Source organism: Colletotrichum lupini, chromosome 7 (genome assembly GCF_023278565.1).
Source record: "Colletotrichum lupini chromosome 7, complete sequence".
NCBI lineage: Eukaryota > Fungi > Ascomycota > Sordariomycetes > Glomerellales > Glomerellaceae > Colletotrichum > Colletotrichum lupini.
In genome coordinates, this window is record NC_064680.1 from 575,176 (window position 1) to 590,008 (window position 14,833).

The 14,833-nt window shown below is 52.9% G+C and overlaps 3 protein-coding genes across 3 annotated transcripts; 1 reads left to right on the top strand and 2 right to left on the bottom strand.

Moving 5' to 3' along the window:
- Positions 1-297: 297 nt before the first annotated feature.
- CLUP02_13218 (AT hook domain-containing protein) lies at positions 298-4,982 on the top strand (the record flags this gene model as incomplete). Its single annotated transcript, XM_049292161.1, has 7 exons — positions 298-3,040; positions 3,150-3,223; positions 3,371-3,430; positions 3,496-3,533; positions 3,637-3,798; positions 3,861-4,219; positions 4,300-4,982. The coding sequence occupies 7 exons, from the start codon at positions 298-300 to the stop codon at positions 4,980-4,982; spliced, it is 4,119 nt and encodes a 1,372-aa protein (XP_049149307.1).
- A 5,083-nt stretch (positions 4,983-10,065) lies between these two features.
- Positions 10,066-10,860, bottom strand: CLUP02_13219 (uncharacterized protein; the record flags this gene model as incomplete). The annotated part of the gene is made up of 1 exon (XM_049292162.1): positions 10,066-10,860. The coding sequence occupies one exon, from the start codon at positions 10,858-10,860 to the stop codon at positions 10,066-10,068; it is 795 nt and encodes a 264-aa protein (XP_049149308.1).
- A 964-nt stretch (positions 10,861-11,824) lies between these two features.
- CLUP02_13220 (uncharacterized protein) lies at positions 11,825-14,833 on the bottom strand (the record flags this gene model as incomplete). The annotated part of the gene is made up of 9 exons (XM_049292163.1): positions 11,825-11,913; positions 11,977-12,010; positions 12,073-12,491; positions 12,551-12,613; positions 12,691-13,030; positions 13,089-13,635; positions 13,700-14,006; positions 14,062-14,713; positions 14,813-14,833. 9 exons carry the CDS (start codon positions 14,831-14,833, stop codon positions 11,825-11,827), a joined length of 2,472 nt encoding a protein of 823 aa, XP_049149309.1.

Here is a 14,833-nt window from a genome sequence, read left to right on the forward strand (position 1 = left end):
CTCGGGCCCCTCCACTCCACGCTTCCTACTGCTGCTGCTGCGCGTTGGCGGGTGCTTTGTTGATGTTCAAAGTCGACGGCGTGAATTCCATCTAAACTGCCACCGCCACTCGAATACGCCCCTCTCTCCCTCCACCGGTCCGTCTGACTTCGCAAGGGGACAACTGATGCCTCCGTCATCTGTATAACACAAGCGATTGTTTTCTCTCGCCGGCACACCCACGAATCGTTCAATCTGCTGCGAGTCGCATCAAAAACATGCGCTTTGCGCATCACGACGGGTTTGCCGAGATTCACGATGGGGTCGCCGTTTCGAAGCACCCGTCATGACGCCTATAAACTCTCCTCTTCACCGATCTTGCCATCCCTCGACCAGATCAAGTCACAATTCCCCAAGCAGCCACCCATACGAAGCCCCATAGCTGCCACTTCCACACCAACACATGCGAGCCATCACTTCGCCAATCCCTCGAGCTTCCTTCGCCGGGAACCACCTGCGATTGACTTGACGACGCCATGTAGAGATGAACCTGCGCCACATCGACCACAAGAAGAGGAGGAGGTCACAGTGATATCCATTGCGAACGTACCCAGACCGAAACGCAAGAGGGGCGTCAAAGTTCTTGAGAAAAAGGCGTTCCAACCGCCTTCACCCTCCAACCCGATCAAAGATGCGTCTGCCAGTCCACCAGGGAAGAAGTATGCGAACCCCAAGAAACCAGCTGCAAAGTCTGAGAAAAAACCCAAGACTGCAAAGCCCAAGGCAGCAACAAAGAAGAGTGGTGTTCAGAGTCGCCACTTTGCGAAGCCCAAGTCTGAAGGCAAAGAGGATTCACCTTTACCACCACCAGAAACAGAGCAGGATGCCAATGAGCCATTGGAGCTCGAGGCGGCATTAAGACGTCGTGTGGACTGGACACCGCCGCCAGCCGACAATGGCATGACTTCAGGATCGAAATCTTCCCAGGCCATCGACCTCCTATCCTCGACTGTGAAAAGCCCAGGGCGTGCCGCGTCGAAGGAAACGTTCGACAATCTTTTCGGAAAGTTTGGTCGGCCGGACGAGGAATTGAAGAGACCCTCGGCTGAGCCGTCCGATGGCGACAGACCGGTGTTGAAGAAGAGGAAGTTGATCGAGACAGTGCCCATCAACGAATCGTCAAAAATGGGGCCACCTCAGAAGGGGCCCTTGAAAGTAAAAGCACCGAGGAAGAAGCCACGTACAATCACCGAACTGGCCACGGCAGCCTATGCGGTTCCAGATGCTACAGAACAGGAGCAGCCGTCTGCGGCTCCAGTCGAGAGTGTCGAGGCCGGAGAAGAGACTGCCAAACCTAAAGGAAAGAAGAGAACATCCAAAGCAAAGAAACCAAAAAAGGCTCCTCCACCTGAACCCATTCTGTTGTCACCAACTGCAGCCCTCAGACAAGCTGCGAAGCAAGATTACGTTTTCGGGACTTCGAGCCAGCTGGCACGTGAACACTCGCCTACTTTCCTCAAGGATCTCCAGTCTGCGCTGCAGGCATCAAATTCAAAGAGAGAAGATCATTTCGTGACTCCGATCAACAGCGACGAAGTTGAACCAGAACCCAAGCAAAAGCTTTGGGACGTAGGCGCGAGAGATGAGGATGGCAGGCTGCTGGATTTGGAAGTCATCCATCTTGCCGACACTCCACAAACAGCACCGCACGTTGCAGATGGCCTCAATCCTTTTGGTTATGCTGGAATCGATCAAACAATGGCGGCCCCGCCACCTCATATGCCGTCAGATGTCTCTTTCCCGGATATCGAAGACCTCCTGGCAAGAGACATGGCAATCGACTTGCCGCCACATCCTATTGTTTCTACACAAGAGAAAGTAAATGCGCCATTACCGGCTCACATGTTGTCGGACATGTCCTTTCCAGATATTGACGATCTTCTGGGAAAAGAGACCGATCAGAATGGCAAGCCTCAGACTCAGAAACAAGCATTACCCTCTTCGCCGCCTCCTAGGTCAGTCGAAATCACATCTCAGTCTGTGGAAGTGCTGTTGGTCTCTTCTGGTTCTGGACCAAACCATGTGGAAAAAGCTAGCACTCTGCCACCACTGGAGTCACCGCCAGTACAAGCCTCTGAAGCGTCCAAGCCTGTAGCGACGGAGGATACGGCCCCAGAGATAGCGAAACCAGACTTTAGTCTCTACACTGACAACCAACTTGCGCGAGAGATTTCGTCATACGGATTCAAACCAGTCAAGCGAAGGCAAGCCATGCTTGCACTTCTAGATCAGTGCTGGGTGGGCAAGCAAAGGACTGCCCTTTCATCGCTTCCCACGAACCGCCCCATCACGACCACGTCCCCGGCGCAAGCTGCTGCCAAGTCACAGAAACCAGCAACCACCGTTTCTCCCAAGAGGCCGCGTGGTCGCCCGCGGAAGACCAGCCTAGTTGAAGCTGAAGCTGAAGTTGAAATGCCTTCCAGTGAGCCGCCACCGTCCGCTCAGCCGCCACCACCTTCTCCCAAACGAGGCCGTGGTCGACCGAGGAAGAATGCCGAGTCGACGACAGCTACTCCCTCGACGGCCAGTAAGAAGGGCAAGTCGAAAGCAACGTCTGGCGCATCAAAAGAGCCGAAAACATCTAGGAAGGCGGCCTCGGCAGTGGCATCACCGCCTCGGAAGAAAACGAAAGTGACAAAGGTCATCGAGATCCCAGATTCTGAATCAGAAGGGCCGCTTTCCTTGTCACCATCGCCATGCTCTTCACCCGAGCCGACTTTCTCACCAGCCCCCGAGGAAGCTTCAGTGTCAATTGGCGACGATACAGAAATGTCACTCGCAGCGTCCCAAAGCCAGCGATCGGAAGTCTTGTTCGCGCGTATCACTGAAGCTGTGACCTCGTCGCATCCAACGACAGACCCCAAGAACCCGTCCTTCCACGAGATGATGCTAATGTATGATCCGATTGTGCTTGAAGATCTTGCTGGTTGGCTCAACACCGGACAGCTATCCCGGGTCGGGTATGACGGTGAAGTCTCGCCGACAGAAGTGAAGCAGTGGTGTGAGTCAAAGAGCGTTTGCTGTCTGTGGCGCGAGAGCTTGCGAGGAAAGGAGCGGAAGCGGTACTGATTCGGCGCCTATGTTATGCATTTACGATACCCATTGAATAGTCTTGCATTGGTTAGACACGGTCGTCACAATAAGATTCCTGGTGTTGATTGAGATGATCCCCTGTCGCCGTCTCGTCAACAACCTTCATAGCACATGATTATTCTTCATTCAAGATAAATCCGATTGAGAGACGTTGTTGTTCGAAATGATATTCCCCGAATAAGATGACATGTGCGGTTAGGCCGCACTGTCTGGCGTTGTAAGTGTTGATGAGAGTTAGCAGCAGGGCGCGGTCACAGGGCGCACACCGAACCTCGGCAAAAACGTCAACCCCCGCCGGGTCGGTGATCTTTGTCCCAGACACCTCATGACCTTCGACTCGAGCTGATCGACTGTCACCACCAGGTTCCCAATGCCTTCGTTATCACCATTATCCCATCCAGGTAGACTCTCTTCATTAAGAAACTCATTGAAACAATCAATTCGATACCCAAGCTTCTCATTGCACTCATTTCCACGTTCGATTGCGACGCGCATTTCGAGCAGGGATCTCCAGCCAAACACGTCACTCATAGCAACGCCTGTTTCACGCACCGTCCGACAACAAGCGGGCGCATCAAATATCATCATCATGTCACAGCAACGTTCATCTTCTTCATCGCCGCCTAAGCGCGAAAGAGAGGTTATGGAGCCTCGGCCCAGTGCGAGGTGAGTTCCGCTCATAATTAGACATGCAGGCTCGGCGTCAGCTCACACAGCCCGGCCCATAGCATCTTGCTCCTCTCACCGACAAACCAGGTCCTTCTGCTGCACCGGGTGAAGACGTCCACATCCTTCGCATCGGCACATGTATTCCCCGGCGGGAATCTCGATCCATTTCACGATGGAGAGATCCCGCCAAGTGATGCCCGTGAAAGGCATGAGGACGGCCACGCGTATCGGCTAGGTGCCATCCGTGAGTGCTTTGAGGAGACGGGCATCCTCCTCGCCACTCGGAAGGGCTCTGATGACAAGTCTACTCTTGTCAATGTTCCCACGGCGGAAAGAGAGAAGGCTCGCAAGCAGATTCATAGCGGCAAGTTGCGCTTTAGCGAATGGGTCGACAGCGTGGGCGGCGTCCCCGACATTGGTAAGTAACGAACCATTACGTCAAGCGCTTTCATCGCAAGACGACGCAAAAGATTCAGTATCACTCACGCTTCCAAACAGGACGCCTCATTCCCTTCACCAGATGGGTAACGCCCACCAACGTGCCCAAACGCTTCACAACGCAAATGTACATTTACATGCTCCCGCACTCGGCCTCAACCGGCGCCGACGCCGCCGAGAACGAAATCATCGTGCCGACCCCGGACGGCGGCGTAGAGCACACGGCTGCCAAGTTCGACGACGCGTGGACCTGGCTCTACCGCGCCGACAAGGGCGAGATCATCCTCTTCCCGCCGCAGTATTACCTCCTGTACCTGGTCTCACAGTTCTGCAAGGCCGCGGCACCGTCCCCGGCGCCCGGCAAGGGCCATGGCGACGCGTACTTTGCGTCGCAGAGGCGGGGCCTGCTGGATTTCCTTCACAGAGCGCCTACCGCCGTTACCGAAGCGGGTCGGAAGCAGCCTTCGTCTGAGATTCCGTGGGCGCACAAGGTGATGAGCCCGCATAACTTGTTCATTCGCGAGGGGGATAATCGTATCGTGCTCGGGCTTGATAAGCCTGGTCCCGAGCTCAAGGGGTCGGGCCGCGGAGGCGATTGGGAGAGGGTTGTGTTGGTCAAGTTTACGAGGGACGGTCCGCGCAAGGTCGAGGTGAGGGGTCGCGAGGAGGTGTTGAGGGAGGAGAAGGAGGCGAAGAGGGCTAGGGAGGCGGAGGAGGAGAGCGAGGGGAGATATAAGCTTTGAAGCTGTGGTCATCGTCGTCGTCGTCGTCGTCGTCGTCGTCGACAGTCGATAATCGGAGAGCCTAGAGGTACTGGTTAGTTGCTGAATGAGAAGCTGTTCCCTAACCTGGCTTCAGGATCGTGTGATTATGGTCTGACGCTGAACATGTCAGAAGAGAGAGACAACAACTCGTGGTGTTGCACCCGCATAGTCATCTCACTCTTCACCCAGGACTCTGGTCAGCGGTTTTTTTTGGCATTCTACCACCACACACCACCGTTCAAAACCTTAAAAAAATGCTTTCAACGATGAGAAGAATGAGATCTGATGTATCCCAAATGGTCGACAGCAAGAGGGCATTAGTTATTGTGCAGAAAATAAGGCATCCAGGGACACTCGTTGTAGGAGTTCTCGAGTCAGGGCAGCGGTCACACCCTCCCCCTCCTCTGCCCTGCCAGGCGAACCACCTCTGCATAGCAAAATTAGTCTGAGAGAGAGTCGAAGGCGCCTGATCTGGGGGATGCGATCCTCCCCGAGAACTCCTCGGCCCAAAGGGTGAGCCTCCTAGCAGAGCCTCACCCTCAAAGAGGTGGTTTGCTCCGAGCTCAAGGACACGCAACCCCACATACAGCAGTGCAGGCATCCTAGGAGCGTTGGAACCAAGGTGAACGCAGAATGATCCTGGTATACTAGTCTCTGGGGCCGCAGTGAATGCGGCCTTCATCCTGGCCATCCATCCTTCTTCTTCCCCCCTCATACCTATCAAGAAGGAGCCGGTATTACACCACCCTCCCCAACTTGGCCTGTTGATCGATCATTGGCTCAAGATACTATGATCTGATAGCATAACTCCGCTTAAGCCGTGCTTGTGAACAAGCTCGAGGTAAGCTCAAACCTAGTTTACTGGTGTCTCGCACAAGATCTGCCAGTCGTGGGGAAGGTAGGACATGTGTTTCCCATGATGCTCATTCTTGGTTCATGTTCTCTCACACATCGAACCGATGTCAAGCCCGTCAGCAATGCTCCCCCACGCGATATACGCAATGTTTATGCGTAAACATCCTTCACCTTCGACGACTGGTCTCGTACCCGAACATGAGGCTCTGACCTCGGAGACCGCGAGAGTCTGTCACCGCTTAAACTTGCATCGCGCACGCGCACGCGCTGGCGCTGGCGCCCTCCCCTTCATCCTTGATCCTCGTCCGTCTATCGTCACTTCGTGGTCGCCAAAGAAACGCCATACGGCCATTATCTTGTGGCTTTCTTCCCCCTCCTCTTCATACGTGGCATCGGGAACGACTATCTCCCCGGATGGCTTCGGTCTCGTGGACGCAGATCATACCATCATGACGTTGAGTCCTGCCGTTTTCTTTGATGATTTGATCACAGTTCCGATCGGCTGTTAATTCGAGACGGTAAGCCAAGCAGACATTCTCCCCAGAAGCAGTGCCGACTCCAGTTTGCGCCCAATCGTATATCATGGATCGCATATTGGATCTTTGGCCAGCTGTTCGTCCCGCATTGTCACACCGGTTCTTTCGATCGAATCTAGGCCTTTGGAATCAAACATCTAAAACCAGTCTTTCAACCGGAGCCATTGGTCTTTTCGTGTATTCTGCTGTCTTTGGCATCAGAAGTAACCATATCCCTGCACAAGGTAGGTGAGGTAACTGTCACTCTTCATCGCAGATCATCGGCTCGCCGATGTCGAGTTCGCACTTGCCGAGCCAACACCAAGTTCACCTACTTTACTTACCTCACCCACCTCCGCAAGCTGCACTGCATGGTAACACGTTCCTTCGACCAGCCTGTCCGAGGGAAATTCGTGTCGTACAGAGTTGACCTTATAGGGATAATACTCAGCAACAGGTAGTGGCTCGCAGGCTGGTACCACATCGTACCAGGCGCCCTGTATGTGCCCTTGAAAATTGATGGGAAAGAAAACCATGGCAGGAAGAGTAAAAGCACATAATTATCCTGGAGAACCCCTCTTTCTTGCATGGATGTGACTTCTTGATTGGAAGGTTCGGAATCGTTGTTGGTGCGGCTGCAGGAAACATGCATGTCGGCCATAGAAGCAACAGCGGATCTATGCTGGATTAGTATATCCTGCCGGGGCATGGCATTTGGTCAAGGTGAGGAAGAGGGAGAGAGAGAAAGAGAGTGCAGATGGAGGGGGGCCAGGGATTTTAGCGCTAAACTGCTGTGCAAGGAAGGTCGAAGGGCTGATACTATGGTGTCGTTGCAAGGATAGTCGGTCACCTTTCCCGTCTTCCCTTACCCGAGTTCCGTCGTTCTGATGTTCCCATGAGCCGATCGATTATCCGTGGCACCTACGCCTATCGCAGCTTCATCCGAAGGGTGGGAGAGGGCTGGTAAGATGTATCGATGAGCCAATCAGGACTCCGGCACCGAGAGAAGGATTCGACTCTTCGAGGTATAGAAGGACAGTCTTCGAGCTACGACATATACGCAGAGCCGCAAAGCTCACAGGATCTCGAGCGGTGTGGTTGGACAATCTTATGGATCCATCCCTCTCCCGTACGGACCGTCTGGCGGTTTGCGGCGGGTGGAACGGCATGTGGAGGAGGTCGCTTGCGGGCTTGAGGGTCTCAGGTGCGGCCGCGGGAGGGGGTGAACTAGCATCTATACCCTCTGAGAGTGGAACGTAACGCGTGCTTTGTGGAGGGAGCAGATGACCGGGTCCATAGATTAGGAATTGGCTCGTAAGCTATGCCATGCTGCCCGATGAACTGCATGAAAGTGAGTATCAAATCAGATCCAAAAGAGACAAGAGTGACCCATCTGTCTTGGAGATGCTGCTCGGAAAGTGAAGTTATAAATACCAGAGATGTCTCCCATCTCGACAGGCATAGTTTCACTGCAAACCATACCAAACTACCCGAAGCTGGGCTTCCTGAAACGTACAAACTTCCAATCTCATTCAAAATACTTTCCAAGTTCCGTGGCCGAGCCACCACCCAAGTCTGATACCAACTCTTGATTCACCCTTCTTTCATCATGCCTGAGTATGCTCCTCCATGATATATTGAGACGACTTGACATGCTTTGAGTATTACCAACTAAACTAATGATAGGGGATCTGAACAAACCCCGCTTGGTGACTACATCAACACCACCAGCGTGACTGATTATATTGCCATGGGAGGTGCGAAAAAGTGAGCACGACAGGTTGAAGGTTCCGTGGCGAGCTCCCAGCATGGATCTGACTGAGATCAGGAAGTAGGGAAACAATGTGGAATTTTCTGATACCCTCTTGTTTTGGAGTTGGAACATGTCACCCTATTCTGTCTGCCCTTGAGATTGAGATCTGCTAGTCATGGGCAAGGGACTATGAGATATCAAAGAGATGACCGCGGAGCGGATGATATCGCTCAGTAATCCAGCCATAGTAATTACTATTTTTTGCACCGAATTCATGACTCAAGGCCCAAGCACACATGCTCAGTGATGCCAACTCGGAGTATGATGAATTATCCGTCGACTTTAGTCGTTCATTACCACATGCATGGCTTCTGTTGCACCATCTCATGCAATTTTCAGGTGTCCAAGGAGGTTGCATACGTGTCTCTGAGAGTAGGGTCCCTGAAATGCGTTAGACTCAAAGTGAGGACAGAGGGATCAAGTGGATAAGACTCGGACGAGGTAGCTGACAAGGAGGTCAGAAGAAGGAGGAGTACTGGATGATACCCTAGAAAGCAGTGAAATGAGGCGAGAGCCTGATAATACTGTGTAGTCGTGAAAGACATTAGCCGAAGAGCATCTGCACCCGAGCCGTCTACCGCCCGTCCTCGTGCCGGCCCATGGCGCCTATCATGTACTAGGCGGGACGAAGGGGGTGGGGGAAGCTGCAGAATAGCCAACCGCCGCAGGGATGATGGTAGAGTGATGGGAACATGGAGCGGCGCGCCAACTCATGGAGACAGTAGCAGAGCCTCAAGGACCGGGGTCTGGGACGTCGTGGTTGGCTACGTACCCCCGTGTAGGTAGCTGGCGGTTGGAGACGGCAGAACGGGGCCGGTCGTGCTCGGCGGTTTGGGCCTGTTCCGGCCGCAGAAGAGTGGAGTTGAGCGACGGTGGAAGGTTGTGTTGCCGTGGGGTTGTATCACACACGAAGCTTGAAGATGACCAGCTGATCAGCGATTAGGAATTAGTTCGTAAGCCATCTTGTAGATCAAATGAGAGACCAGAAGCTTTGGAGAGAACTTGAGAGACCTTGGTCTTTCGGGGCGGAAGATGCAAATTCTAGCAATTATAAATACCCGCCAAAGTCCCACGAGGGAGCGGATAGTAATAGAGAGAAGAGCAAAGAAAAATACGATCCGAGACCAGTACCCTAGCCATAATCTACTACTTGAGTGACATACTTTTGAACAAAGGTCAAACTGCTGGCCACACATCATCAAGATCTGAACATTACCCTCCACACTACAGAGGTGTCTGTTAGAGACTCGCAGAGTCAAAATGCCCAGCTCGCAAGTTCATCTTCAAAAATATACTTACTGCTAAGTGGCTTACATGAAACAAAGCACACCTGCACCCCCCAAGCCTTCAACAGCTCCTCAGTTGGATATCTTCATTCAGAACACTGATTCAGTCCAAGACCGACTGTATGCGGCTTCAGCAGCGGCATCAAAGGGGAAGGGAGGCAAGAAGAATTAGCTATCATAGGTGTTAGATGCAGAGAGTATCGAGGCAAGGAGATTCATTACGGGCGAAATGTAGGATAAGGGAGAAGATTCATTGACGCTTGCTTTGTCGTAGTGTTACTCGGCGAAATCCAATGGTAGTATTTTGTACCCTTGAACCCTAGAAAGAAAAGGGATCTCGGTAGACATGATCTTTGCGCCGCTGTAATAAGCAACTGACATTCTGAAAGCCATTCCTCGATTTCAATAGACCTGCTTGCCGCCAGTATTTGTGGTATGGCCTCGTCTCCTTCACCCCTACCAATATGCTTCTCATTAGGCCTCTGGCTTACTCTCACCTAACTACCTAGGCAAGAGAAATGACGAGGAAACCTGGGTCTTGCTTGTTGATCTCATTGGTTTCGATACGATGGAAAGGGGCCTTCATTCGTTATCTAAGCCAGGAAACCAGCGGTGCCCGCGATTCCGAGTTCCTTCATCTTCTGCTTGAGGGCCCCCTGAAGCTCCGCCTCAGGGGGCTGCCTTCTGCGCCTCCTCAAAGTCCTTGGCGTCGTCTTCCAACCCATCTTGGTGTCACTGTCTTCATCCACGTGCGCTCCATCCCAGTCGGCCTTCTCACGTCGGATGATCTTGCCCATCATCTTCTTGCGCTGCTCATCGGTGAAGTCGGCAAAGATCTCCTCGGGCTCGTCGCAGGGCTTCTCGTTGCGGAACCTGTCGATGGCGAGGGCAGTCGTAGTCTCGTCCTCGTACTTCTCGATCGGGTGTTGTTGGTAGCGGGAGAACTTGACGGCGATTCTTCGACCCTCGTAAAGGGCCGTCAGGACCTTGGCAGCGACGGTGGGCTTCATCTCTTTCTTGGCGGCAATGATCCAATCCGTTTCCTTGGCGGCAAGAAGAAGGAGACCCGAGATGGTCTCGGTAATGTGGGCTTTGTGAGATGAAAGTCTGTCGGCGTTCATGAAGACCTGGGCAATGGCTCTGTCGATGGCCTTCTTCTCTAAATTGGGGGAGACGGCGCGAAGAGCAGTCTTGAAGGCCATGCCCTCGTTCACATCCTCGAGGATCTTGAGCTCCTCTCCGGCTGCGTTCTGGTACATCTGGAAGCCTGGGCCGGAAGGAAGCACCTTCTTCAAGGTCTTGGGCTTGGGCTTGTTTTTCTGCTTGTTCTCCTGGTCGCCTGAGCTATCAACAGCTGGCTGAATGACGGGCAACTGCGACTGAGACATCGTGAAGCTTTGTGTGAAATTAGAGATCTGATAGTTAGAAGAGATGGAATCACTCAACTTACATTGTCAAGAGACGAGAGAACGTGATTGTGTCAGATGAGAATTCGGACGAGATCCAGAGATGGGATAAAGTGCAGAAGTGGATGACAAGTCGTGATGATGAGTGTGGATAAAAAGGGTATCGAAGAAAGGTCTGCTGTGGTTGTAGCAGTGAAAATTTGAGATAGTAAGGTTAGGTAGGTTGAGAATCATGAAAAACAGCCGCCCTCGGTGAAGGTCGGTGAGAGTGAAGTATCACCATAGAGTGCAGGTGCGCGTCAACAAACCATCTCGCGTCTCACCGCCCGCCACGCGCCAGTAGTGAGAGAAAGATGTGATTCAATTTACCTTTTTGACCCACCCCTTTCACCCTCGCTCCTTCCCTTCACCTCCTGACGCCCGCGTGACCTACTTCATTATGAAAAGGTCCTCGTTCTTCCATCAGGGCGGCCGGGTGGCTGAGAGGTGAGTCTCTTGGCTATCTGTCTAACAGAAATCGATACTCCCCAGTTCGATTCTCGGTCGTCGCGCAAAAACTACCGAAACCACTGGACGTATTTAAGACAGAGTGACATTTGACCAAAGTGCGACCTTTGGCAGTGGTTTCTTGTGCCCAAAGCCTCAGATGCTGCGGGCGTTTGAGATCCGGTTTCGGTACTACGTGCCTGATAAATATTTAGAAACACCCTCTGGTCATTTGACCATCAATCTTTTTTTATAATTCTCATTGGAACTTATGTTGTGTTGTTTCCTCTGCTATTATTGTTATAATCGAACGTCGGCTATGTTAATCAATAGCACTACACAGAGAAGGGCGACTAGTGTGACATGGTCAAATAGATTGTCACCATAACGGCTTGAGCTATAGTAAGTAATGAGATAACGTAGATCAAACAATGAAGCTTGACTTCGTGTGAGATCTAGCTTAACCGCCGCCACCACCACATCCACCACCACCACCGCCGCATCCTCCACCCGAACCCATGCCCACTATTCCCGCTCCAGGAGCGCAGCCTATCGATTGAGAGACGTCAGAGCTTGTAATGAAGAAGGCGACGAGAATGAAGAAATACTTACCGCCGAGTTGGCGACTTGCTCCAGACCAGTACCCCTAAGATCAGACCACCATATTAGACACTCAACTTGAGAGATGCATGAAGATAAACGACTTACAGCCATATTGGTACAACCACCAGGGCCGCCACATCCCCCAGCAGCGATATCGTTCGAGCCGCATAGTCCCTGAGCGCAGTCGGCCCAAGACCCATGAAGGACACCAGGGTTCCCAGCAGGATAGACCCCTCCAATGAGGTACGCGGGATAGTTGTAGGGACTATCTCTATGGTGAGTCTTGCCCCAGTTGTTGTAGAACTCCTCTTTCGGTGGCAGCGTCCTTCCTCGCTTTGCTGCGCGCTTCTTTGCTCGCTCGTAGGCGTCGTCGAGACGCATCCTCCAAGCTAGGCGGAGCTGGCGATGCGCTATGTTGTGAGTAGCGGATCCGTCTGTGCGAACGGAGTTGTGGGCAGAGATGTGGACCGAGTTGGACGGGGTGCAGACCTGCGAGGCTGTTGCTTTGTCGAAACTGTCGATGGCTGGAGGTAGGGGTGTCAGTATCTTGGACCTTGCGCAGGGGTGCTGTTCATTGAAATACCTTTTTGTGGCTTGCTTTTGCCAAAGACGGAGGAGCTGTCGATTGTGATCTTTGCGCGTACAGCTGTTCAGCATCGTTAGCAAGAGTTCTTGATTATGAAACGGGATGGATCAAGCCACTCCGAGGAGCATTGAACAGACCTTCGCAGTACCAGCATGTGCATTCCGAGTAGACCTCGTTGAACTTCTCCAAGTAAGTCTTGCTAGTCAACTCGAACGAGTTGGACAGCTGGTCTTCGTCGATCTTGTCATTATGGTCAATGAACTTGGCCTCCTTGCTGGTACTCATGGCGGTGTTGTATGTTGAAAACTTGTAGTACGCTCTCGGGGCCAACTGGTGAGTATGCCAGGCAAGGTCCACATCCAGCGTAGGTACCGTAAAAGACATGGGATACTCGGTCATGATGAGCATGAAGCGTTGGTACTTCTGAAGAAGCCGATCCATGGTACCTCTCGCACTGGGGCTGTGTAGCCAGTCGATCTGCAAAGAACTCTTGTTAGCACTCTCAGGGGCTGGGAGGATCAGTCAGGATACTGACGTTGAACATCTTGCCAATAAACACCCCCTGTCGCATCGTCGCTCCAACAAGGTCGAGCGCGAAGATGGACGCATTTTCCCAGTACCTCGACATCATCTTGCGGCTCTGAAAGCGTTCCGTTCGTGTGATTACTCTCCCGCCTGACCCGTCTCTCTTGTCATAAGGGGCTGGTCTTGTCCCTTGTATTCTCGCAAAGGCGTCGTCATCAGCCAGTGCAGCAGAGACCAGGTCTCGTACATCCTTCATCGTTGGCGTCTTTGCTTGACCGGGACTGATGAGACGTAGCAGCTGCGCGGAAATCCCTTGCCCAATCAGTCTGTTGGGGTACGTGACATCCTTGAGCTTTGCCTCGGTGGCCACTGGCATGCCGACCTTTGGGTCTAGGATGGTGCTCGGGAGAGTTACACCTTCGTTGAGATAGAGCTCCGCGTCATTGATCATCTTGGCAACGCAGAGTAGACGATGCGTGATGACGGTATTGCAGCCTGCTGTGCATAGTTGAGAGAAGTCGCCATCGCCGTATCCTTTTCCAACCAAACCTGGCCGCCTTTGACAAAAAGGTCAGCAAACTCCACGAGGGCGAATGGAATCTCGTCTATCATTGAACGTACTCTTGACCCTTGTACATCTCTGGTAAGCCGCAAGTGCTCCAAGGCACAAGAGTAGTCTGTTTGCATGCAGGACATTCGATTGCCTTCTCCAGTGGTTCGTCGAGGTTGTTCCACGCTCGCCCTGTTGCCTTTTCCCAGTTCGACTTGGCCACATCGGAAACCTCGTAGTTGAACTTGGAGTCAATGACTTGATTGACCTGGGCCCACGGCATTCCCGTCGTCCAGAATTCGCGGAGATTCCAGCGCATAGTGTCCTCCAGAAACGCTCTGGGATTCAGCATGTGCGCATGGAACATTATCAGGACATCTGATCACGGTTAGATGTTTGTCAAACCTTCGGCAGACTCAAATGCACCGATTACCTAGTGGTGGAAGATTATTCACTGTCCAGAGAAAGTCCTCGCCCCCGTCAGGAAACTTCAAGTACTTGTCGGAACACGTCTCGAAATCCTTCATCTCTGCTTCACGCAAGCGACCTCCCGAGAGCGTCTTCCACCAAGTCTGATACCGATCCGCCGCCCGCGCCAGATAGACCGCCCACCTCTTTTCGCGCAGCGCTGACAGCACTTCCTTCACTCGCTCCTCACCTCCCTTGCTGGAACCTTCATCGCCATCCCTAGGGCCGGCTCGCGAATCCCACAAGTCCCATAGACCATCGCTATACCCGACATCCTCCTTCAGCGTCTCAATGGCATAAAGAAGCTTCAGGTGCGCGAGGCAGGAGTCCACGTCCGGATCTCTCTGGGTGCCTAGCCGTAGTGAGTTGAAGGCGCTGGTAAGATTGGCGACATCCTGCTCGGTGTGAGGCCTCTTCCCATTGGGCCCGCCGTTTGCTTCGAATGGTGGTGGCTGATCCTCGAAGGGCGGAGGCTCGTCCGGTGCGGTGCCGTAGGCGGGAGGAGGTGTTGCTGGGCGGTCTGCCTTGGCCTTTTCTTCCTCAGCCTCCTTCTCCTTGGCCTTGGAGGACCTCTTGAAAAAGGAGGGCATCGTGAGGTTGGCGGTCTCGCTCTCTTGCTCGGGAGCGATGGAGTGGCGATCAGATCAGGGGTGAGTGTGGGGGAATGCGGGGTAGAACTCGTTGACTTTCTTGCCAGGCTAAATGCTTGATCTTACGTCTACGGTCTGGAGGACCAT